At 48.2% G+C, this 26221-nt stretch overlaps 1 protein-coding gene and 1 long non-coding RNA gene across 5 annotated transcripts in view; one reads left to right on the top strand and one right to left on the bottom strand.

The window, feature by feature from the left end:
* Nucleotides 1-26221, top strand: part of FRMD4A (FERM domain containing 4A) — a 323302-nt gene that overhangs the window by 225348 nt on the left and 71733 nt on the right. For all 3 annotated transcript variants that reach the window (XM_055543859.1, XM_055543862.1, XM_055543861.1), the window contains exon 12: nt 23862-23938. In XM_055543859.1, the coding sequence (XP_055399834.1) occupies nt 23862-23938 (77 nt within the window). The remainder of the gene's footprint in view (nt 1-23861; nt 23939-26221) is intronic.
* LOC129625454 (uncharacterized) lies at nt 1409-10694 on the bottom strand. Of its 2 annotated transcripts, none has more exons than XR_008701448.1 (4): nt 10520-10694; nt 7026-7172; nt 2865-2998; nt 1409-1511 (listed from the first exon to the last, which is right to left on the bottom strand). It is a non-coding gene; the product is annotated as an uncharacterized LOC129625454 (long non-coding RNA). The 2 variants fall into 2 exon arrangements; XR_008701449.1 differs by lacking the exon at nt 10520-10694 and adding an exon at nt 8417-8584.

The following is a 26221-nucleotide window of genomic DNA, read 5'->3' as shown; positions in this document are numbered from 1 at the left end:
GCAGAGTGACTCAGCCATACATGTACATGTATCCATTCTCCCCCAAACTCCCCTCCCATCCAGGCTGCCACATAACATTGAGCCGAGTTCTATGTGCTATACAGTAGGAACTTGTTGGTTATCCATTTTAAATACAGCAGTGTACACATGTCTATCCCAGACTCTTAACTATCCCTTCCCCCGACTCTTTCCCCAGTGGCAACCTTAAGTTCCTTCTCTTAAGTCTGTGAGTCTGCCTTTGTTTTGTAAATAAGTTCATTTGTACATTGACTGTCCCCTCTCTCCAACCTGCTTGGCTATTTTTTCTGCTTGCAAGAGCCACAGAGACTCCTAGATCCTTTAACCAGTCCTAGTAACAACGTATGCATCTCTCAATTGCCCCACTGGTGGAGACCAAGGCCAGCTTGGACGATTGGGGTCTACAGTGGAATTCATTAAAATCCCATGGTTGAACTCTTCTTTCCCACTGAATGTTTTTGAAAAATGTGCTAACTAGTATTGGTATGTGTTCAGTTCGATTTATTAATATGTTTAAGCTTGCCTTGTTTCTCTAATTGAGGTGCTAATAAAGGTTTTAGATGTAGTGAGGTAGCCTTGATATTTGTGAAACATACAAAATGCAGCACAGGGGTTCAATAAATTGTAACTATTCCTGTATGACTCCAAAAGAGACTTCAAAATAATGAAAAGTGGAAAGCAAAATGTGTGAATAATCACCCTTGGAATAAGAGAATTTACTCTCATTGGTTGAATTTATGCAGGTCAGTGGATTAAAAATGTTAGCAGGGGAATACATGTATTCAGGAGATTGACTGTATTCAAACTGAGTTGTTACTGAAAATGTTGCCTGCTTCTGTATCCTCTAAGGAAGCATTAGGGATTCTCAAGTCTATCACTAACGGAGGGACAACCAGGCCATCAGAGTCACTATTCATTCATTTCTTCGTTCCTTCAGAAATGTGTATTTCATACCCTCTATGCACCAAGCAGACTGCAGGGTTCTGAGATAAGACACACATCAGGTCCTCAGGTCCTGCCAGGCTATTAGAAAGAGAGGTGTAATGATTGCATCTTACAGATAAGACAGGTCTGCGTGAGGGTTGATAATGAATTGGCTGGGCTTACGGAGAAGGAGCTGTATCTTACGATGGTGACAGAGGTATTGAAGATGGACCAGTGGGGTGAGGAGACACACAGGTGTGCATGAAAGCACCTTGAAGGAGAGGAGCATGGGGTGATGGAGAAGCACGCGGCACCACTGGGGCTGGAACGTAGCAGGAGAGGAGGCTGACGGGGCTCCAGCATCCAGAATCCTGAGGATTTGCTAGGGAGATATTCTCTTTGAGGCAGAAGCAGACGAGCAGCCATTTCAGACTTCCGTAGCCAGAGGAGCATCATTCTGACAGCTGGTGGAGGATGAGTGGAGTGATACAGGATAATAGTTGCAGACTGGGACATCATTACACTAGTGTAGGTCTGAACTGGTGGGGGCTTGCGGGTGGCTGTCAGTGCTGGGGGTGGAGAAGGGGAATTGGAAGAGAGATGTTTAGAAGGTGATGTGACTGATCAATGGCAGGGGGTGAGAGGATGGCAGTCAGAGAAGGAGGAGAACCTGGAACAACTCCCAGGCTTCTTGATTGACCAGATCCTGGGATGTTAGAGAAGGGGAGAGAAGAGCAGTTTAGGACATGCCACGTCTTAGGCTGATGGGGCGTTCGGGTAGCCTTGGCAGATAGGCAGTGAGTTTTCAGTTGGAGCTCGACAGTATCAATTTCCAAATCAGAACTGAACAGAGAGAGGAGCGGGAGAGGTACTCAGAACACTGAAAAAATTACAGTAGCTGTAAGTGCATTTCAGTTTCCCATCGTGACATTCCCTGTGAGGCTGAAGGGCAGGCTGGGGACCGGGACACCCTGATCCTACTATAACTTGGGGAGCCCTCTTTAGGAAATAAATGTGCAATTGGAATACAAAATTAAGAACTCTGAAAAGCCCATGAGGAGAAGAGCAGAAATTTCATTAGCTCAAGGGGTATCCACCTCTGCTGAGACATGCCGTGGGCCCTAAAGACTTAGCCTGAGCTGTAGTGAAGAGGTCCCAGCTTCAGGGAACACGAGGCAGGGCGCTTGTCCCTTTTGCTCATAGCCAGCACCACCACCATCATAAAAAGGCCATCTTTCTTCCACGTAAGGCACCTGAGAGTCTCTGAATGCACAGAGCACACTCCCAGGCTCCAGACCTGTGAATCTAAGGAGACGCAGGCACGTGGTAGTGACCACCAGTGCACATTTACATAGGAGTGCCCCAAATCCGTCTTCAGCGAAAGATTGGAAACTCACATGAAACTGTCAGAATGGACAGAGGCCCCAGTCTCCCCTGATCCCTCCGCCTCTCATTACTGACCCAGCCGCTGGATGTCTAGAAAGCCTCACAGTCAATTCTGACATGGTGGCCAGAGTTGAGGATCACTCCTGCGGCCAGCGGTGGGTCCTTTCTGAATTCAGACTCAAGGAGGATCAGCCAGGCATGGCAGGTGTGCCCGGCAGGGCCTCTGCACTTGGGGAGCTGGGCACAGGGCTCAAGTTTGGGCCGGCTCTGAATGAGGGATGGCCCTGCAGGCAGCAATCACACCCTGGCAAAGGGGGCCAGGCAGAGCTCGCCACCCGGGCCCCCCGCAGTGCTCAGTAAATGGGGAGTGGCACCCGGTTCTGGGCACCTGAAGGCCCTTTTGTAGCAACAACTGCCCCTCCAGCCCAGGCAGGAGTCTCCCTAACACTCTGACCCAGTTAGAGCAGCTAGGCTCCATGGCACCGAGACAATGGGAGCCAGCTTTCAAGTAGGGGCAGGACCAGGGTGAGCCGCACCTTTGCCTTCAGAGGAGCTGGAGGCATCTCTCGGCGTCCTCGGCTGCAGTAGCATCAGCAGATCATGCACACAGCCAGAAACAGGCCCTCAGCAGTCTCCTGTGAGAATGCACTCAGGTGCCTCCGTAGGGGCCCTGAAAAGAAGCAGGTAGCTAATGACTGTCCCAAAGTGGGCAGCACCACAGCTGTTCCAGCTTCTCTGGGGGTTGGGGGTACTAGTTTCCCACTCTGGTTGCAGTCTTCCCTAAATTGCTTAATCCTCACTCTGAAGCCTTGGGGGGCTTTGGGGAGATGGAGTAAAGCACGAGATCCCTCGTAGGTGGAGCAGGGAGAGCATTCTAGGCCCTGTCCAATCACTTGCCCCTATCTATTACCTGGATCTTCTAAACAGATGGGCACCTGGCCTTGCAGAAGCACAGCCCAAAATGCAAGCTGCTGATGTTAGGGGAAAAAAAAATAGCTTCTTTGCCCTCAGGGCACACATGTCAGGAACAGCAAGGCATGTGTGGACGTCCCAAGAGGGTGTTTTGGCTCTTGAGTATGTTCAGAAGCTCAGAACTATTTCAGAATGATGCGCGGTGCAAGAATTGCCGCCCAAAGGCCTAAAAAGCCCATACATAGGACTAAGAACAAAATACCCAAGCTCCTGTCTATACTAGAATAGTGGCCCTTGCTTACATAGATGACTTTTTTTTTTTTTTTTTTTGGCTTCATGGGGTCTTATTTGTGGCATGTGGAAGGGATCTAGTTCCCCAACCAGGGATCAAATCCAGGCCTCCTAAATTGGGAGCTCAGAGTCTTAGCCACTGGACCACCAGGGAAGTCCCAAGATGAGTTCTTTTAAAATGAACAGATGGAATCCCAAACAGTGTCTGAGGATAGGTTGTAGAATTGTTTATGTCATTAAATATCGCCCCACCATGGACTCTCACTGAATCCTGCTGTTTCTCTCTTTCACCCACTGATGTTTTCCCTCTCACTCAGCTTGCCTCCCCTCTCCTGCACGCTTGTTCATACACTGCCAAACCTGCCTCTCTTCATTACCGTGATTATGGGGTGATCATTTTAGGCACTGTTGCGAGTGAGGTTTCAGAGAACGGGAGTGACAGTATTTTCATGTCTAACTGTCTGGGTTTAGCAGTGGTCACAGAAGTACAGAGAGTGTTACATCAGTGAAAAAAAGAAAAAATCTTGCAGCTACATAGATTATTTTCCCCTACTTTCTCCTGGGTACCACATTCCCTTTGAGCACATGTCTACGTGTGTAGAAATGGAGCTCTTCACAGGTGAGAGATCCTTTATTCCACCAGGTACCCATCCTGTTGAGATTCCCTGGTGGCTTAGTGGTGAAGAATCCACCTGCCAATGCAGGAGACACAGGTTTGATCCCTGGATTGGGCAGATCCCCTGGAGGAGGGCATGGCAACCCACTGCAGTATTCTTGCCTGGAGAATCCCATGGACAGAGAAGCCTGGAGGGCTACAGTCCATGGGGTCTCAGAGTCAGACATGACTTAGTGACTAAACAACTGTCCGGTTGACTTCAGGGAATCATGAAACATTATCAGTTGAACTTGTCAGTTCAAGTGCGCTTGGACACTCGAAGTAAAATATCAAGCTTCATCTTGGGTTATATTTATGGCCAAGGAAAGACACACAAGCATCAAACGAGTAAATGCCACTACATAAAGTGACCATCAGTGGGGACATGCCACGAATCAGCTGGCATGTCAGTTTCAGGCAACTGTGTTGGTACAAGCAAGAGTGTTTCTACTTCTCTGAGAACATTTGAATGCAAATTAAATGATCTATACAGAAAATACATTGTTTATTAACTCCCGTGGAACCAGGATCACATGGGGCAGAGATAAATAAAGCTGGGTAAAGTCGATCACAAAGGGCTCCCTCTTTTAGAGGAGGACCTTGCACTCCTTAGATCAGAGCCTGAAAAATTCCGAAAGCTCTGATCTCTGGGACAATCTGCCTCTTCTTGGGAGCACCGGGACCAAAGGTTTCAGGTGATTCACTTCTCCCACACTCGAGACTCGGTTCCCACCAGCACCAAGCTGAGCTGTGTGCTGTGTCCTCTGGCTGTAGTCTGCACTCCCCAATCCTGTGGAGAGCCCAGCCATTGAATCATCAGAAAACATTATCATTTACAACAGAAAATGCTTTCTGAATGGGGCGCCAGGAAGAGTCAGAATAAAGATCCGTTCAGGCTTTATCAGACGCTATATGCATTAAAAAAAGAACCGTGTGAAACACGTGGCTCTAAAGAAACCTTAGAAGCAATATTCAATATCTGTAAATCATCACTGATTGCTGCAGCTCCCTCACCAGCCCATATTTAATGAAATCTCTCCGTCGGGGGAGGATGACAGTGCTGGTCCTTGTTACGTATTCAGCAGACAACGTTTACTTATTTATTTGATGTGCAATTAGGGACGCTCTTATGTTCACTTAGATGCACAATTAGGAGCGCAGAGGGCTCCCCTCTGAGACATTAGGAGAAGGAACCAGAGTAAATGGTCTGCCCCTTCCCCCCCAGAGCAGCCAGTGCAGCTTCCTATGGTTCCTCCGAGCATTTCAGAATTGGGAGCATTAGCTCAGAGAACTGATGCATTGCTTGTCACCGCCCCAGATTAGTAAAGATTTTTGAACTGGGTGAAACGATGAGACAGGAAGAGAAAATCATATTTACAGGAAATATTCCATTAACTGTGAACCAGCTCCCAGCTCACAGTCAGCCAGCCTGCTGAATTATTCAACGAGATAAGCACGCCTTTAAGTGCTTTGCCGACTTATTTTTCAGCTTCTGTTTGGATGCACTTGACTCATCCTTGGGCTGCTGAGCTCTCTGCCTTGGCAGGCCCTGGGCGGGTGCCTCCCTCATCCCGTTATCTGTACTCCCCTGGGAGACTGCACCCTGGACTCCCCGGAGAGGAAGAGCTCCACGGAGTATGTTCAGCATTCCAAGCATTTTGCAGCCTTTGCTTTTTCAGTGTCTGATCAAAGGGCTCCTTTGTTGCCTCCTTCAGATCTCACTCAGCACTGAGTGGACCAGGAAGCGTTCAGTGCCTGTGGGTGACAGGTCCTGGGCACAGGTCACCAAGAGGAGCCCGCCTCAAAGCTGAGGAGTGGGCCTGCTGGAGGGATGCTGGGTTGCAGGGAGGAAGTGGGGGCAGAGAGTCACCAACATCTGCCATCTTAAAATAACTCCCCAGGAAAGGAAAAAAGCAGTTGTATTCTAGGAAGATTGAGATGCTCTTCTCAAAGCATCATAGTGCATACATGTATGTGCATAGTCATATCTGACTCTTTGCGACCCCATGGACTATAGCCCCCCAAGCTCCTCTGTTCATGGAATTTTCCAGGCAAGAATACTGGAATGGGTTGCCGTTTTCTCCTCCAGGGTATCTTCCCAACCCAGGGATCGAACCCAAGTCTCCTATATCTCCTGTATTGGCAGGCAGAGTCTTTACCACTGCACCACCTGAGAAGACATCCTCTTCTCAGAGCATGCGTAATAGCATAGCTGAGTTCTCTCCCTTTGGAACAGGAATCCCAGTCTCTCCTCTCATCCAAGAATTTCAGTCTCCTGAATGTGCTGAGCTGGAGCCTTAGAACTCCAGTAGAAGGTGTTGAATATGAAATCCTTCAGTAAAATGGTCCCAGAAATACCAATTGCCTGTCCTGAGCAAGTCCCTGAAGATGATACAGTGAATAAAAAAGATGGGTCCCTGCCCTCACAGAGCTTAGAGTCTAGAGGAGAAGATGGTCAAAGCATTAGGTCTCTTAACGTAGAGTGTCAGAGTAGTGAATTCGACAAAGACAACCAATCAGTAAGGAAGAGGGGGAGGGCATGGAATGGTTAGGAGTGGTCTCGCCAAAGAGGTGATGTTTAAGTGGCTCTACTCCAAGTGTTGCACATCCCCTGAGAAGCAGAGTCGGAGGTGGATTCTCTCACAGGAGATATACTGGGAAATGGTCTGGAATTAACACCAAAGAACAAAGGGAAGCAGACAGGACCCAGCAGAGGGACAACTGGAGTTGTGATGCAACCTCAGGCAAAGCTGAGAAATTGCAACCAGCAGACCCATCACCTTAGCTCAACATCAACCAATCATGAGATCCAGGTGACCCGCCAGGGTGAGGTCGTGACCTTGGGCAAGATTGGCTCTGCACAGCTGAGGTTGTGCAGAGGTGGTAAATCCTGCAGTCCTGAAGGAGACGCTGGTCGGTGCAGTCGCTTCTACCGCAGTGGTTCCTCAAGTGTGGCCCTTGAACCAGCAGATCACTGCTACGTGACCTAGGAACACATGAGAACCACATATTCCAGGTACCCATCTGACTCTGAAATTCAGAGGCTGGGGCGTGGCAGTGTGGGTTTTCCCGAGTCCTCGGGAAGATTTGGAGACAGGCTGTAGAGTTTGAGGATGGCTGCTCTACACACAGGTAACAGAAACTTTCTGTTGTTCAGCTTTGTTGTTAAGACAGTGTCATCTAAGTTAAAGTCAAATTCCTTCTTATAACAGATTTAAAAAGAGGTTTTATAAACCACTGGCCTCCACATCCATTTAAAGGCCCAAAATAAATCTCAAAATCTCAACCAAGGAGTAATTTGAGGAGTATTAACTCACTTCCAAGGGATTCAGAGTTGTGATAAACAGCTTATTTAACTTCTCTGTGCCTCTGTTTTTATGTCTGTGAAATGGAGGCTCTAAAACATGAGCAATAGTCCAATTACCTTCAACTTGAATATGTTTACATCTCAAAGAGTTGCCTGTTCCCCACGAGAAAAGTGCTGTTGCCCTTGACATAGCAAATATTGTTACAGTCTCTTTTATGCTGAACACAAGAGGCAGGATTACCATGAAGAGCAAACAACGCCTCTTTGTTAAGATGATTGATTTTTTTCTTAGTCACTGGATCTGAGAACCCAGGGTCCCTTGGTTCCCACAGGTTGCTCTGGAGGCCATTTCAAAGCCTGGTCCTGAGTTAAACCCTCCCCCTCACCAACTTGTATTCTTGTTGGAAGTGTCTCCATAATACTCGTGCTAATGTCAAACTGTCCCTTTTGAACATGATGTCTGTGAGCAGAAAATAAAAGCATGTGCCCATCCAGGTGGGTAATCTTCAAGAGCTATAAGGTGAGTCATTTCTCTGGAAAGGTACAGGACAGGAATGCAATTCTCCTCTTAAAAATGTTTGGCTTTTGGCTGCACTGGGCCTTTGTTGCTGCATACAGGCTTTCTCTAGTTGTGGCAAGCAGGGGCCGTTCTAGTTGCAGTGCACAGGCGCCTCATTGAGGTGGCTTCTCTCGTTGTGGAGCACAGGCTCAGTAGTCCTGGTTCACAGGCTCAGCTGCCTTGCAGCTAAGTGTGGGAACTTCCTATGTCCCCTGTACTGACAGGTAAATTCTTCACCACTGGACCAATGCAATTCAGGGAGGTCCCAATGCAAGTCTTAGGAGAAGCAGATCCAAATCTCTTGTGGGTTGACCTGCTTGGAGGTCCCTCTTAGAGGTGGTACCTTTTACTATGAAGAACTCACCCAAGTGCTATCTGGTTACCAGGGTAACTCTCCAGGCCTGGCATCACCCTTTGGGTATTCTGTTCCTGCTCCCACCTCCTACTGTTACTTCTGATGGCAAGATGCCCAATCTGGTGGTCAAGGCCCCTCATTTCTAGATCTAGGTCTCTAAGCTCAGTCGCATCCCTGGGCCTCAGTTTCCCATCAACAAGGCAGCTGCTGCAGATGATGGGGAATCTTGAGGTCGAGAGAAGCAGGAAACAAGAAATGAGGGAGAAGGATGAAGCTAGGGGCAAGCTTGCTATAAAGCCAGAAGGGAGTTAGTCCTTCATGAAAGGAACAGTGGAAAACAACATTTTCTCAGAAGGAAGTGGTAGAGAGAGAGAGAATGCCAGTTTCTAAGTGGGTAAATCCCTGTCTGTCTCTGACTATTGTCCAGATTCACTGAAACCCCTGCTAGATCCAAGCAGATGACCAAAAATAGTTTCCCACCCTGCCCCTGGCCCAGCTGAGCATCTGTCCCTCCTGGGGTGTGAGGCCTCCCGGAGCTCATCTGCCACACGTGGCCGAGCATCGTCTTATTAAGCAGCAGCATGTGTCAAGCACTAGGATCGCTGTATACACAGCCACGTTGATAGTGGGGAGGGAGCGGAGTCGGGGTCAGACTCCACACTCTGTATTTATAATGAAGGTCGCTCCGTCATGTCCAACTCTTTGCGACCCCATGGACTATACAGTCCATGGAATTCTCCAGGCCAGAATACTGGACTGGGTAGCCTTTCCCTTCTCCAGGGGATCTTCCCAACACCCGGGAGATTGAACCCAGGTCTCCCGCATTGCAGGCAGATTCTTTACCAACTGAGCCACAAGGGAAGCCCAAGAATACCGGAATGGGTAGCCTATCCCTTCTCCACTGGATCTTCCTGACCCAGGAATCAAACTGGGGTCTCCTGCATTGCAGGCAGATTCTTTACCAACTGAACTATCTGTATTTATAACATCCAAATAAACACCTACCCAGACAGGCCAGTAGCCCCCTTGAGACTGCCGAACTTCTAGATAACTGGCAGAAATAGACTCCTGCTACCCAAGGCACCCCATAGACCTTGGGTATAATCTGAAGACGATAATGAAAACCAAAGGCTGTTGTTGGATCTCTTTCTTTGGTAGAGGCATCTCCAGTAGCCCCACCCACTGCAAAGGGAGCTCTGAACCAGTAGTGACTGGTTGGGTTTCTCTCACTTAAAAACCAAAGACTTGGCCAGGCTAACAAGAACATCGATGACCTGGAACTCAAAAGACACATTTCTTCTATCTCCCACTGTTCTTTTAACGATATTCTTCCCTAGATGGAAAGGCAAGCAGTGCATGACTTTTCTGATCTCCCAGGTAATACAGAGTCACTTTAAATAGCAAAGTTAATTTTATTAAGAAATGAGATAGAGAGTGTGGGATGGACATGTACACACTGCTATACTTAAAATGACTAACCAACAAGGACCTACTGTCTAGCATATGGAACTCTGCTTAGTGTTATGTAGTAGCCTGGATAGGAAGGGAGGTTGAGGGGGAATGTATACAGGTGTATGTGTGGGTGCTGCTGCTGCTAAGTCACTTCAGTCGTGTCCGACTCGGTGCGACTCCATAGACGACAGCCCACCAGGCTCCCCCGTCCCTGGGATTCTCCAGGCAAGAACACTGGATTGGGTTGCCATTTCCTTCTCCAATGCATGAAAGTGAAAAGTGAAAGTGAAGTCGCTCAGTCGTGTCTGACTCTTAGCGACCCCATGGACTGCAGCCTACCAGGCTCCTCCATCCATGGGATTTTCCAGGCAGGAGTACTGGAGTGGGGTGCCATTGCCTTCTCCAGTATGTATGGGTGAGTCCCTGATAATTTCAGGTGAACAATGTTAACCACTGGCCCACCAGGTGAACAGTATGTTCACCTGAAACTATCACAGCATTGTTTGTTAATTGGCTATACCCCAATACAAAATAAAAAGTTTAAACTGAAAACAAAAGAAATGACAGTGCCCAATCCTTGATAACAACCAAAGCCCCCAGCTTGATGGAACATTAAATCTCATCCCCTCTCCCAGCTGGGCAACCTCCATCTCTCCATACCTCCTCTGATGGCAGCTAGCAGCCCACTCCTCGTTGTTTAGATGTGAGCAGGGGTCAGGTGGCAATCTCAGCTTCAGCCTTTACCTTTAGGAGACGCCTGTCAAGTTCCTCAGGCAACGGTGGGGGAGTGGGAGGGATGGTATGTGTGTGTGTGTGTCGCTCAGTCATGTCTGACTCTTTGCGACCCATGGACTTGTAGCCGCCAGACTCCTCTGAGAAGGATTATCATGAAGCCTTGGCGAGTATATCGCTGTCGGATCCTGCAACTCTGGTCGTGCAGTGATGTCATCACTTAATTCCTGACCAACTGTGCTAAGACCTGGGGCAACCCCACAGAGCCCTGGCCAGTGAGCCCAGAGACAGTCCCAGCACGCAGGTCTTTCCGGCATTGGCGGCAGGTGTTTCTGATGCTACATGGGTTTTTGAAAGATTCCTCAGCAATCCTGAGAATCATTCTAGAAAGTGTGCATGCATGCCAAGTTGCCTCAGTCATGTCCGACTGTGACTCCATGGACTGTAGCCTACCAGGCTCCGCTGTCCATGGGATTCTCCAGGCAAGAATACTGAAGTGGGTTGGCTTGCCCTCCTTCAAGGGATTCTCCTGACCCAGGGACCAAACCTGTGTCTCTTAACGTTTACCTGCATTGGCAGGCAGGTTCTTTACCCACTAGCACCACCAAATGTGGCCTGTGGGTTACCCCCACCCCGAGTGGACCCAGCCTCCTCATGATGAGTGTTTCTGTCCCAACCTTTTATCAAGAGGTCGAAGAATCAGAGGGGTTCTAGGTGCCCATCTTTCCAGGCCTCCCCAGACCATAAGCCAGCTGCTAGCCCTGCCTGTAGTGAGGATCAGGAGCTACAGCTGAGGGAATGGCCTCTGTGTGGCCATGCACAGGTGTATATCTTTAACCACATCATGGAGCTGATGCTTGGAGCTGTGGGGGTTGAGAAACGGGTCCCTGGCCAGATTTCTTACATGGCGGTGTCAGAAAACACCCCCGGAGATACCTCAGTTACGACAGCACAAAGCAGTCGGGCTGGGGGAGGTCACTCATCATCTGCAGGGCCCACCCCAGCAGACGCGAGAGGAAAGCGCTATAGGAGGACCGTCAGAGCAGGGGGAGTCGGAAGCTGCCTGTGGAAAAGGGACAGTCCTGGGATTAGGGGGCCTTATCCTTGACTGCTGGCTCCTTTTAAGTAATTAATTTCACTGAGTTTTAACCACAAGAGCATCTTCTGTTTTATGGTTCATGGAGAGTAGGATTTACCAGTCAGAGCAGTGGCAAAGCCTAAGGAGCTCCTGGTTACCCCCATTTCTACACAACCCCCCAAGCCCTAGTCACCCAGAAACCTACTTTCCTGTCTCTCTGGCTTTGCCTGTGCCGGACATGTTGTATAAGTGGAACCAGAATCTGTGGCTTCCTTCACTTAGAATAATGTGTTCAAGGTTCATCCCTGCTGTAGCAGGAATCAGAACTTCGTTCCTTCTCATGGCTGAATACGTTTCCCTCATTCTCTGTTTACTTCAGCATTTTCTGCTCTAACACAGCAAACACATATACACAAATGGTGCCTTGGGTCTTCGTACTTACAGTGTTCCCTGATAAGGGGTAGAGCTTTGCCCCAGTTTCCTTCTGGTACCCACTCAACTGTCACTTCAGCAGTGCCTTCCCTGACTGCTTTATAAACAGTGACAACCCCTGCCCTATCCCTGACACTTGTCCTCAAACCTGCTACCCGCTAATGTCCTCCGTATAGTTCTCTGATTTATATTCCTATCTCACAGAAATGTGCGGAGACTGTCGGTGTTTTCTTTGCCACATGCCCACTGGTATCGCAGTGCCTGACCCAAGGTAGAAAACAGTGGTTAAATGAAAAAAGGCAGCCAGAGCGGAATATCTCTGCTCTCTGTTAACATGTTGTGAGCCACCTCCATATATATGTGTATAGTGGTCTCAGAGAAAGAGGATAAATAGCATAGCTTCTATAAGGAAGGGTTGGAGGAAAAGACCAGACATCTGTAAGGAAAGGGAGGGAGGCAGGAGAGTTTTTAACAGCTTAGACTTGTTGATGGAAAAACAAAAAGCATAACATTTCCCTACCAGTCCATCTAGAGCAGCGGTCCCCAGCCTTTTTGGCACCAGGGAACAGTTTCATAGAAGACAGTTTTTCCACACACTGGGGTGAGGTGAGGATGGTATGGGGATGCTTCAAGAGCATTACGTTTATTACACACTTTATTTCTATTATTATTCCATCAACTCCACCTGAGGTCATCAGGTATTATATCCCAGAGATTGGGGACTCCTGCTCTAGACTGTCCCTTGATTTTTTGTCTCTTGGAGCAAAAAGGACTCAAATTACTACTAGTCACTAGATGTCAAAAGTGAATCTCTGGACGAAGGCAGGCCATTGAATCATTCAGCTGGATGCCTTTTCTTGCTTAGAAGCAGGAAACGTCATGCTGAGAAACCCTGTTTGTCAGATCCAGTACCCTTTGCCTTGTCTTGGCTCTCAGCTTGTTTCTGCTGAACCCCACAATACTTAGGAAGCTCTGTGAGGTTTTTCCTTCTTAATGAGCATGATTCAGAGGGGAATCCCCAGGTGATCTTCCTGAAGTGTGAACCTGTTTCATACTAAACCCTAGCACAGCCCGAACACTGTCAAGCTCTCACTCCCGCACCCAGGGGCTCATTGGCCGAGCCTGGAGGTGGGGTTGGGGGACTCTACTGGAGGATTCAGCCTGCTCCAGGTCATGCCTAGCAAAGAGCCTTCCACTTGTCTAGCCAGAATGGGTTGTGAGGGGTCACTCCAGGTCTGGACTCAAGAGGATTCCAGCTTGAGCTTCTGAGCTCCTGGAGACCTACTCACTTTGGAACCAACTTGAATTCAGACAGAGCTACCAGTAGAAGGAAGAGCTGTATCTCCTGGGTTGCAGCTCCCAGGCTGGACCCCCTGTCACTTCCCCATTGCCATTTCCCATGTGGTTTAGAAATGTATTAACTAGACGTGCAAGTTCAAGGGCTGGTGGCTCCTCATGGCATGGAGGTTATCTGAATTTTGAGCAGATAGGGGTTCAAATACCAAATCCCATCATTAATGATCTGTGTGACTTGGAGAAAGTGACTTAACGTCTCTGAACTCTGGTTGCCATAATAACCTACCTTATAGAGTTCTTCATTCATTCACTTATTCACTTAACAATTACTGAGTGCCTAATATGCCCTGAAGCACTGTGCTATGTGCCAGGAAAATACCTTCAACAAGCCTAGAGTCTAGTAGAAAAGACATTTGAGTAAAAAAAGACATTTTATGACACAGGATGAGAACTGGCTTGACAGAGGGAGATGAATGAATATCGAGGAGAACCAGCCCAGTTGAGGGCTGGGACGTCTTGGGGGGGAGGTGGGAACAGCCCTTATGAAAAAATGTAGTTTAGGGCAGGCGGCAGAGAAGTGCCGGTTTCCTCTTCTGCCCCTCCTGGCTGCACCACCGTCACAGAGCAGCTGGCAGGACTGCTGAGTGTTCTCGGCAGCAGTCTGAGCCAGCCGTCCCATGCCTGCCCTGGCCCCAAGCCTGCCCGGCCCCCGTGCTCCCTAGGACACTTTCCAACCAGGAGAGCCTGGAGCTCACACCTGCACTCTGGGCGGTCCCCACAGAAACCAGGGTCTGCCAGGCCTTCCCCTCCCCAGAAGGATGGGCCAGCCCTTGAAACACTGGCTGGTTTAAAGTGCATGCCAACTGCTCTTAAGTGATTATTCCCAAAGAGCTCTTGCTGGTTGAATAACATTTTTAAACTTTGTTTTACAGATAACACTAGAATATTGTCATTTTTTTTTAAGCTTGATTATCCAGGCTTTTAATTATGAGTGTTTACTTTTGTTTATATAGAGCTGGTTGTCATCCTATCCTCTCTTCTACCCCATCTCCCAAGGATTCAGGTACCCCCAATCAGGGAAATCAGATCTCACTGTGATGCGACACCTCTGGGCAGGGCTTCCAGGCATAAGAGAACTCTTAACTGCCAACTCTTAACTATCCCCACAAAACAAATTTTTTTAAATACAGAGTTACCCAAAGTCTGTCCTCCAAAAGTGTCAAGAAAAAAAAAAACACAAAAAACCCTTAACAGCCATCCAAGAAAAGATCTTTGCCATTGGGAGTGGTTCCCATCAAAATTCCCCATCCAAGATGGGCTTAGTACTTTGCAGGCCAATTCCATCTTTGAAGCATCCCATTCACAGAAGTCATAGCAGCTGTGATTATCCTTGAATGGTTTTTTTAAAAATATTTATTTAGTTATTTGACTGCTCTGGGTCTTAACTGTGGCATGTGGGATCTAGTTCCTTAATGAGGAATTGAACCCAGGCCCTTTGTCTTGGGAGCACAGAGTCTCCCAAGGAAGAGCTCCTTTGGACCACCAGGGAAGTCCCAAGCCTTGAAGTTTTTTTTTTTTGTTTTTGTTTTTGTTTTTTTTTCAAAAGAAAAGCCTGGCACGCAGAGAAGTGAAGCCACACCAAACTGAGCCCCCATGCTCACTGCTGAAAAAAAACAAAGTTCGACTCGGGTAAAATGAGTTACCTGGCCAGAAACCCCTGGCCAGTTTCTCCCTTTGGACACTAACCCGCATGCATCCCCCCAGAGGCACGTGGAGAAGGGAAGAAGTTCCATCAGGAGGCCAAGGATAAGGAAGGAAAAACGCTTTCAGCTTCTCTTGAAAGTTTTTACATTTGCCAAAGCTTTATGGTCAGGTCTCCCTGAGAAAAAGCCAAAATACACACAAGAAAATGATACAGAGAGATGCCTGCCAAGGAGAGAAATAAACGGAAATTGCATTGAGTGGGGACAAATAAAATGGCCTGTTTTCTCCATGGACCTCTTAAGTATCTGTGGATCTTCTTTCCCTCTCTCTGCCCCTAGTAACGACTCTGAAGCCGAAGGAAGCTAAAAGGTTTTTGATGGGTTAAAAACAGGCTGTCTGTTAAAGGGTCAGGGCCTGGTGCTCCGGACGTCTGTCACTGAATTAACCAAATCAGTTGAGAGCTCCTGTAGTCTGACACTGAGGAGTTAGCCAGAGGAACGTCTTGATTCCATTAGGTCCGGTGGTGCTGAAAAATTAGCTATCGTTTTCTTGGCTGGGTATCTGGCCCTCTCGGGAGAAAATGGAGGCCAGGGAGCCCTCTATCAACGCTAGTCCTGAGGACACCCTCACAACCACTCTCTGAGCTAGTAACATGGGGACAGAGTTTGCCTGTCTTGGAGGCCATGGTTTGGATTCCAGTCTGGCCCATTCCATGTGAATACTACTGAGCTGTATCATAGGAGGCTACTTCCTCTCAGGGTGAGTGTTGTGAGATTAGAAGTCACAGCAGGAGGAATTCCCTGGTGGTCCAGTAGTTAGGACTCCACGCTTTCACTGCAGGGGGCACAGGGGTTCAATCCCTGGTTGGGGAGCTAAGATCCCACAAGGTGTGTGATACCCCCAAAAAATATCAGCAGGAAAATGGTCAAAACTGACTCTGGTCAAAATTGTGGTAGACCCAGGAACTGACTGGGTAAGAACTGGAAGAACCTGAAGAGAATACATCAAAAACCAACTCAAGCAGATGCAGTGGAACCTGGGTTAGACTTATCCTTGTGTGGTGAAAAATTCAATGAACAAAAAACATTTTTTAAAATGCCCATGGCACCATATTAGCCATATTTTAAAAAAGAATTTCACAAACCTCTACTCCGGGCTACGTGTTCAAAGTAATGAGAACTATATTTTTTTACATGAAAAGTAATACTGTCATGTGAGTGATGGCAGAAAGAGAACATAATGGCTGATATTTAAGTGCTAACTACATACCTAGCTCCATATGCAGCACTTAGTATGTATTAGTTCATTGATACAGCATCGCTATGAAAACAAAACTGATGTTGTTGGTAGTCTTATTTCAAAGATGATAAAAGAAAAACAAATTTTATTGCCAAGGATAAACAGCCAGTAAGTTATAGACTGTGCAACTTTGAAAACCATGCTTTTAGTCAGTGAAATAGTTAGCTTCCTTATCTGTGGGTCCCACATCTGTGGATTCAACCAACTGCAGATTGAAAATATTCAGAAATAATTTTTAAACTCCAGAAAGTTCCACAAAGCAAAACCTGAATTTGCTGCATGCCAGCAACTAGTTACATAGCATTTATATTCAGTTCAGTTCAGTTGCTCAGTCATGTCAGACTCTTTGCGACCCTATGAATCGCAGCACGCCAGGCCTCCCTGTCCATCACCAACTCCCGGAGTTCACTCAAACTCACATCCATCGAGTCGGTGATGCCATCCAGCCATCTCATCCTCTGTTGTCCCCTTCTCCTCCTGCCCCCAATCTCTCCCAGCATCAGGGTCTTTTCCAATGAGTCAACTCTTTGCATGAGGTGGCCAAAGTATTGGAGTTTCAGCTTTAGCTTCATTCCTTCCAATGAACACCCAGGACTGATCTCCTTCAGAATGGACTGGTTGGATCTCCTTGCAGTCCAAGGGACTCTCAAGAGCCTTCTCCAATACCACAGTTCAAAAGCATCAATTCTTCAGCACTCAGCTTTCTTCACCGTCCAACTCTCACATCCGTACATGACCACTGGAAAAACCATAGCCTTGACTAGACGGATCTTTGTTGGCAAAGTAATGTCTCTGCTTTTTAATATGTTATCTAGGTTGGTCATAACTTTCCTTCCAAGGAGTAAGCGTCTTTTAATTTCATGGCTGCAATCACCATCTGCAGTGATTTTGGTTATATTTATATTAGGTTATTGTAAATAACTTGGGGATGATTTACAGTGTACAGAGGATGTGCCTGGGGTTTATGCAAATACCACTCCATTTTGTATAATGGACTTGAGCATCTTCAGATTTTAGTATCCAAGGAAGGTCCTGGAACGAAGCCCCTGAGGATACCCAGGGTCAACTGTACTGTTTCCCATAAATAGGAGATGTTTAAAACAAGTGACTTTATTTTTAAATTCCAAAGAGTAGCCGGGTGGCATTTCAAGGATTTATAGTGCTGACCTTCACTCCATGCTTTGGATGCAGAAGGCCCACACACATGCCCCTCCTTTGGTAAGGGAAGGCAGAAAAGGAAGCCAAGATAAAGATGGATTTACAGAGTCAGGACTAGCACTGAGGCCTCCTGACTTCCAAGTCGGAGTTCTCATCCCTAAAACTGATGAACCAAAACCAGGGAGTCTCAGCAATGCTCATGAATATTGATTCTGAGACAAGAGTACAGACATATCTCATAAATTGGTATGGTGCCTCCATGGAGTTGTTTTTTTTTTTTAAATACTATTTATTTTGGTTGCACTGGCTCTTCATTGCTGCACACAGGCTTTCTCTAGTTTCGGCAAGCAGGGGCTACTCGTTGTTGCAATGTGTGGGCTTCTCATTGCAGTGGTTTTTCCTGATGTAAAACACAGGCTCTGGGCGCACAGGCTTAGTTGCTCTGCAGCATGTGGAATCTTCCCAGACCAGGGATCAAACCCGTGTCCCCTGCATTGGCAGGCGGATTCGTTACCACTGGACCACCAGGGAAGTCCCTCCCTAGAACAAAAGCCTGATACAGAAACTCTAGGAGGTTTGAAACTCCATCGTGAAGTTAGTTCCTGTGCCATGGATACAGTCTGTTTTATGTATGTCACATCCTCCCAACAAGCACCTTAGACATAGAGACACATGGGAGGCATGTCCTTCCTCTGTCCTCTTAGCATAGGTTTGTGTAGAGTAGACAGCACGACTTGAATGTTCGAAAGAGGAATGGGGACTGGATGTTACCTAAATCCCCAGGGCCTTGTTTCGGTCTTCTCTAAGCATAAAATACTGGCTTGGCCAAAAAGTTCATTTCGGTTTTTCCGTAAGATGGTGTGGAAAAACCCAAACAAAGTTGCTGACCATCCCAATATATTGAATACCCATGCAACTGATATAAAAACCTCCGGCATAGAGGTTTAACCCATTAAAAACAGCACTGCTTCTGTTGTTCGTAGAATTAGTTCCTGAATGACCGGGGAGCCTCATCAGGGGACTCCTGTAAAAAGTTTCTGAGTGTGCAGGCTTTGGGGTTTTCTGTGCTGTTCTCCTATTTTAATTCAAGTCCATCCAGTTGGGGTTGAGTGACTTCTTTTGTGCTGTATCCATCTCAGTGTGTGTCAGCTCATGTTTATTTGCTGAAGGTATAAATACACCCGGAGATGACAGTGACAACTTCTAGAGGGTGAACAGAGCAAAAATGAAATCAGGCAGTGGTTTTCTATTGGTATTTTTCATCCTGAGCTCCAAAGTTATTCCTGGCCTGATTCTCATTCTTCTTATAATACAAGAGAACTCCTTGCTGGTGTTTGCAAAGCAGGAGGCCAAGAACCTTTGGAGGAGTGATGACTTACTTAACCATCGGCTGGAAACAACTCTGTTCTCACTCATTGCCAGATCCCCCTGGTGTGTTAGGAAGAGCCCACAAGAGTGGGCCTGACATCAGTTACTAATTTAACCTCTGCCAGTCCCTTAACTTCTCCCCCCTGGGCTTGCTTTATCTGTGGGAGGCAGGGGCTGGCCAGATGGCCCCCGGGATTCAGTATAATGGCCCCTCTAGAAGCAGCAGGAAGTTACTCAGAGAGAGGTCATTAAGAGGCTCGGTGACTCAGCCTCAGGGACAGGAGGAAGACGAGCCCCCACCCCCTCGAGTCCTGCTCAAGAATCAGAGCCACTAAAGCCGGCTTCCTCTCGAGCCTTTATTTCCGTCTCATTTCGAGAGCTCACCCATCACCCCCACGTGCTGTGCTGGCCCCCAGTAAACAGTGGCTACGGAGGAAGTCTCAGGGAGTCAAGGCCCTTTGGCCCATCCCCACTACGCCTTCACCCACTCCGAAAGAACAGGACATGAGTCCTTCCCAGCCCTGACCTCCAGTGTACACAGGATGTGGGAATCAGGCAGACCATCTAATGGGATCCAGGAACCTGGTCCGGCTTGTTAAGTGTTTTTAGTGTACTCTGTCGCACTCAGGGCACAGAGGCTGTATTTATTAGCCACTCTTGTCTGCTTTCTGTGCATCAACATTTTCCATCTCTTTTACACATCACATTGAGCCCCAGCAAGGGGAACTGGAAGACCTATGCTTGGGAACTACACATCTGGGTCAGAAGCCACAAATCCACATCCACGACCACCCGTGGTTCCAATCATGGCAACAGGCACGGTCTCCATAAAACCACTTCTGGAAGGTTTCTCTTCTTTTTTGTTTTCCGAGCAAGGCCAAATTATTAAGTCTGTTCTTAATCATGATTGTTACTTGTTAGTCCTGAATGGAAAGCTGCTGATACTGAAGCATCTCTATGTAGAAAACCAGAGGAAGCCAGGACTCTAAGGTGAGAAAGGAGTAATATGTGTTATCATTTACAGCCTGTAAAGGAAAGAAAAGCCGCTGTATAGGATGGAAAAGATGTGGCTTATACTTCCTACCTAGCTGCTCGTTTGTAAAAAAAAAAAAAAAAAAATCATTCCACTCGTAAAGTTAACCATCCATTAGTGAGTAAGAGCTGTTCCCACTAATTGGGGGACCCCGTAGGGAAAGGAACATAGTTAGAGGTTAGAGTAATGGGCCAGGTGCCCTTGACTCTTATTTCTGGTTCCTTCACTGACTTGCTGTGTGGCCTTGGGCATTTTCCCCTCATTTCTCTGGGCCTCATTTTCCCCAAGAATAAAGTTTCCCACTTGCTCTTCTTGGGGGTGGGGAGGATGCTAAAAGATCAAAGAAGAGGCGTCTGCTTTTTAAAGATGCCCCAATGAAGTGCATTAAGCCTTTTTCATAGGTATTAATTAATAAGTCCTTTAATTACTGATAGACCTGTGTTTGAGATTTTAGGTAGCTCCTTGGGCAGAATTGGCCATAGGAATTAGCCAAACTCCTAAGGGATCTAGCCCAGCCGTAACCATCTTTATGTGTTCAATGAGTTCTTTATGTGGATTCCCAAAACGTGTTGGTGTCTTTAGCTGGTGGCTGGGTTATGATGGCTGCAGTGAGTCAAAGGGGTTCTTTTGAAGTGACACGGATGATCAAGGGCTGCCCCCAGACCAGCGCCTCAGAGCCTTGTGCTGTTCACAAACGGGAGGCCAAGCCAAATGTCTGCTGTTTATCTGCTTGTTGTTCTACTCTACCAGCCTCAGAGGGAGGGTTTAGTAGGCACAGCCTCAGTACGGTGGGCACAGGGGCCCTCGAGCACCAGAGGCCACGTTGATGCGTGGGGCGTCCAGCTGCCTGCACCCCCTGCCTGTTCCCAAGCACTCCATGTGCCCCCAGGTGTGGGAGGAAAGGTCCCTCATGAGCACCTCCTTTTGGGTTCCTGGAACCTTCCTGGCCTGGAAAATTACCCTCCTTTCCTCCCTTCCCCGTGTTTTCATTTACAAAAAAAGAAGAAAATAAGGAAAAAACCCTGCCTAGAACAAACAGGAGGCAAAGCCACTGTTCTGCTCCTGTTGGAAATGCCTACAGGTGCTGGGAGCTGGGCCGTCAGGGTTCCGTGCTGAGGCAGGAGTCTGCAATGCACCATCAGTGGGCAGAAGGGCCACAGCAGACACAAGGTTGTGTTCTGGTCCTTAGCAGACATGAGGCTCTCCACTCCAGGGGCATGGGGAGTACTTTTGGGGAACGCCAGGCATAAGTTCTGTTTTAAAAAGCCAGGGAGGGAGGAATTGCCAGGGAACCCACCCCCTGAGTGTTGGGCTTTGGGAGTTTCCACCAGGAAGGGGAGCTCCCAGCCCGAGGCCCGTGTGAGGTGCTTGGCAGTGCCCCAGCGCCAAGAGGATAACGCCCAGGAGGTCTGCCCATCAGATGCATGTTCCCCCACGTGCTGTCCCCCAAAGACAGTGCCCGAGGCATGAGCATCAGTTAGGACCAGTGGCATAATCTGCAGGGCCCAGGACAAATGAAAATTCAGGGCCTGTTGATCAAGCTTATTGAGAATTTTGAGATGGAGACAGCAGAATGTTAGACCAAGCACAGGGCCCTCGGGTCACACACCCGAGAAACAGGTCCTGGCCGAGGCTCCACCTTACCTGGCCAGGTGGGTGCCACACACATGCTGCAAGTCCCCCTCAGGGATCAGCCATCTCCTACCTACCCCTCTCTTTGGAGAAAAGGGGATGGGGTGTAGGCAGAATACTAAATCCGTACACTTTGGATTTCTGGGACTTTTATTTTCTTAAACCCCAATGACAGGGCTAGAAGTTAAAAAAAAAAAAAGCTTAATAATTTTGGTTGTTCTGGAGTTAATCTACTTCATTTGCCAGGATTTGGGAGAAGTAAGAGCAACTAGAATTGCACTGAGACCTGAGTTCACTGAGCATTTACTTTGTACCGTGCTAAGGATCTCTATTGCTTCTGCCTTAGAAGCGTTATTGCCATTTTACAGATGGGAAAACTGAGGCTAAAGGAGATGCGGTCACTTACCTGATGTCACACAGTTTGGATGTAGGGGACTCAGAATTCAAACAAATGTAGCTGGACTCCACAGCATCTGCCTGGCCACTTTGTTCTGTGTACTGCCTACCTCCAGGTTACAAGGTCAGGGAGCTGTTAGTTCTGGTGCTTGTGTGTCTGTGGCCAAGTTCAAGTGGAACCTCGGTAAATACCTATCAGTGGGGAATCCGAGAGGAGCTCTGTGCATTTCACTAAGGGGTTTAGCAGAGCATCAGATAAGATGAGCATCAGATAAGGCTCAGATCTGGGACTCGAGTCATCGACTACACAGGTGGCTTTTCATCTGTGATCGGACACAAGGCTCGCTGAGCTCCGGTAGGACTTGCTTTCCTTGGAAATGACCTGAAAGGAGAAAAGGAAGTACAATTTTCCTTGGACTTCAGAGCAAAATGTACTCTGAGCTGTAAACAAAAGAGATGGCTCTGAAATCAGAGAAAATCCATGTCCTCCTCCCCGTTAGGCAGACAGAATCATTGTAAGATTCTGCAGAGCAGGTTGTGAGAAGGCAGCCTTGCCAGAAACGGTTTTTATTCCAGCCCAGGTTGACAACAAGGCGGAGTCCTTTGGCTAGGCCTGTGTCTTGGGCCTGGCAAGGAGGGTTGATGGGACACAGAAATTGTTGTCTTGCAGGAGAGAATGTGAGCAGATCAGAAAGTGTCAGGGGCGTCAGGTGAGAGGATCCTGGGTCTAAGATAAGACCCTGAAAAGCATCTGCCTTAACTCAGTGGGCGAAACAAGGGAGGACCAGGGGAAAAAATCAGCCACTTGCAGGGTGAAGGTCTGTTTGGCCCTTCTTTGGGCTAAACAAACTCAAATTCTATTGAAGGGACTGCAGTATTGCATCAGATACAAATATGAATGCTATGGGCATAACTTGAACTTCTTTTGACATTTCCCTCAGAGTTGAAGTAACTTTCTTTTTCATCCAATGTAAGAACCCCCTCACAGAGCAATGTTGCCACCCTAATTACTCCCAAACATCTTAGTGAACAGACTCACTCAGCCAAGGAAGAATGTCCACCAGGCCCTTCAGGGCCTTTGGGCAGTGCCAGGAACTCTGTTTAGCTTCCACTGTTCAGAACAGCCCTAATTTCACTCTCCAACGCCCCAGTGGCCACAAGCCCCTGGCTGCAGCCTCCCGCTAGCCCTGATTTTCTTTGTGCTGAAGAAAGAAGCTGGGCTTGTCAGGCTTCTGTTGTTATCTGGAGTCGCCTGCCCCCAAATAGGGTCCGAGCAGCCCCTACCCTTGGAGGGGAAGCTTCCCCGGCCGCCCCAGATCACCAGGGCGAGTCCAGCCGCTGACACATTAGTGGGCGGGAAGTGGAGTCCCGAGGGGAGGCTGGGAATGCGAGTGCCTTACCACTGGAGCACTGCAGGGAGGAAGCCGGATCAGCACTGCAGGCAGATGGCTACTGCTCCCTCCTGAGAGCGCCGGCTCCCTCCCGCCCTCCGCCAACCCGCCCTCCACTCCCCCTCCTCCCCCTCGCCTTGGAGGGAAAACTGCGGAGCCGGGAACTGTCTTGGAGAATTCAACAAAGGCCCAGCAGAGCCGGGGAACCACTTGAAAAGAACTTGTTTTGTTCCTGTTGAGAAGCCTGCAGGAAAATCCACACCCACGTTGCCAGGGTTTTGAACTGGAGAGCTGTGTGTGTGTGTGTGTGTGTGTGTGTGTGTGTGTGTGTGTGTGTGTGAAGCAAGAGGCATAGGAGGTGCAAACAACTGTACGGGTTCGGCTCTGATAAGGAAACTGCCAGCTGTAAGTTCAGCCGCAGCCAGAGGACTGCAGCCGTGAACCTCTCGCACTTGAACTTCAACTGCGTTGTTTTCTGTCCAGATATTCCAATGGAGACAGTTGGAAAACCTGTATTTCAGAGAGAAGAAGTTTTCTGTGGAAGTTCATGACCCACGCAGGTAAGCTAGAAATGTTTTTTCCTCCTGGGAGTGCTGACATATTACTTACATTACTATTTTTGTGCTGTCACTGTTCGTGTTATTAATTAGGGGGAAGAAGGTGGTTGATTGGGAGAATTGAGTTTTGTTTTTGTTCTGTGTGTTGAGAAATGCAGTGTGTGTGTGTAAAGAGCAATGCCATGATCATCTCATCTGACTACATGTGTTACTTGCCCATCTATGTGGAGTTGTCTTTACAAGCCGGGGCATTTTAGGAAAAATTTGTAGCGCTTTGGAACGATTACCAAATTAAAGTGAGCAGTGGCCTGAGTCTTTTTAGGAAGTTTTTGCCAGAGAAGAGTCTGAGGGATGGCTTGTCAGTTTCTGAGACTGTTTTTGGTTGGACAGTCAGCAGCCGAGGGAACCTCCAGTCTAAAGAGTTGTGCTGAATGGTCTCATTTCATGAGCTGTAACTTTAGGGTATTCTCAGTGGTGGGTGGATATGAAAGAAATGCAAGTCTTTTCCTCTCCACATCACATTGTACCCCAGGGAGCACTCGTGTCAGAATGAGTGCTCCCCAAGTCCAGCAGCGAACAATAGGGTCCCGTTTTGGAATGCAGCAAGCCCTTCGAGGAAGGTTCTCGGGGCTGGGGGGTGGGGGGGTGCACTGTGACTTTTCCTCTCTTTGTCTGCTAGTCCTAGAGTTACAGGCAGCCCAGAAGCGGCTGCAAAATTCCCTGAAAACAGACCTAATGCTTAAGGATAAATCACTTTCAACAGGTCCAAAAGCAGACTGAGAACAGGAAGGAAGCCTTGGAAAGACAGGCGGAGGGCAGGGTCTCGAGGGGAGTAAATGGGAACGTGAAGTGCTGTTGCTGCCCCGGCCATGGCTCAGGGCAGAGGAACCGTTTGCACCAGCTTCGCACACACATGGCTTCTGGGCGCTCAGGCCGAGGTGCCTCCCAGAAAGCTCTCATCTCAGCACAAGACCTCCAGAGTAAGATTCATGCCCCATCAGAGGGTGAGGCTTGGGGGAGCGGGGTGGCGTCTCTGCTCCTGCAGCCAGTGATAACCCAAGAGGACTGATGCACCACTCGCCTGGTCGTGTAATCTGCGTGAAGCAGCCTCCCATGTAGCCAAGAGCGCCCTCCACGCGCCACGGTTACTATGCAGTCGGCAAGTGGAAAACGACCTAAATCCAGGTGGTGGTCAGGTGATGACAGGAGTGCTGGCGGCATTTTTCAGGGTCCAGTGACGAAGGGTCTCAGGGTCTGGAGACCCAGTCTCTACAGAGCAGGAATCCATTGGTGCAGGACAGGTGGTAGGAGAGAGATGCTGAAAACAGCTTCCCCAAATGAGTGCTACAGTGGGTCAGATGCAGAAAACACGGACGACTGACAAAATAAAGATGGAGATTGAATGACCTAAGGGACTGAGGGTAAGGACTAGACAGACTCTCCGAACCTGTGTGCTGCTGGGAATTTTGCTAAGGCAGAGGTACCTTGGACACATCCTTGCATGCGTGTCTGTATGTGTCTGTGTTCTTGTTCTCGTTCTCTCCGGGCCTGTTGTCCTATCCTGTTGTAATACCAAATTCCCTTCCTTTTCCCAAGGCCCAGGGATATCGGAAAGAGTCCAAACCTCACAAGTTCCTATTACCTGGGCCTTTAGCCTATTACATGAAAGTGATCCATCTCACATTTGTTGAGTAGCATGGGTGTTCGGGCACTGTCCCGTAGCAGTATTCATAACTTACTATGTGTTACTTTGTATAGAAAAAAGTCACACAGGGTCTACTTGCCCTGAAAAGAACTTCTAGCACAGCTGGGGAGAAGGAATAAGGAACTTAATGTTTATTAAGTGTTTGCCATGCACAGCCACTGTTCTAAACACTTGGACTGTTATCTCATTGGGTCCTTGCTATAACCCTGAGAAGTAGGCACTAGTGTTCTTGTCCTACTTGGGAAATAGGCACAGAAGAAGCACAGTAACCTGCTCCAGGTTACAGAAAGCAGTCGGATGGAGGCAGGGTGTGAACCCAGGGAGTCTGGCTCCATAGCTCACATGCCCTCCACCACATTATACATGGGCAGCGGGTACCAAGTGCCAAACGACACAGCCTATAAATGCTGCATCTGGCCAGGCTGGTCTGGAGAGGCATCCTGAGAAGGAGAAATTTTTAGCTAGGAACATAGAGCTCAAAGTGGGCCCTCTGGGGGATAAAGATGTCAGTCAGGTGGGCGTCGGAGAGAGGAGGGAGGTAGAGGAGCTGGAGGCAGCCTGAGCACTGAACATGAGCCGTG

Source organism: Bubalus kerabau, chromosome 13 (assembly GCF_029407905.1).
Source record: "Bubalus kerabau isolate K-KA32 ecotype Philippines breed swamp buffalo chromosome 13, PCC_UOA_SB_1v2, whole genome shotgun sequence".
Lineage (NCBI taxonomy): Eukaryota > Metazoa > Chordata > Mammalia > Artiodactyla > Bovidae > Bubalus > Bubalus kerabau.
This window is presented reverse-complemented; position numbering and strand designations above follow the sequence as displayed.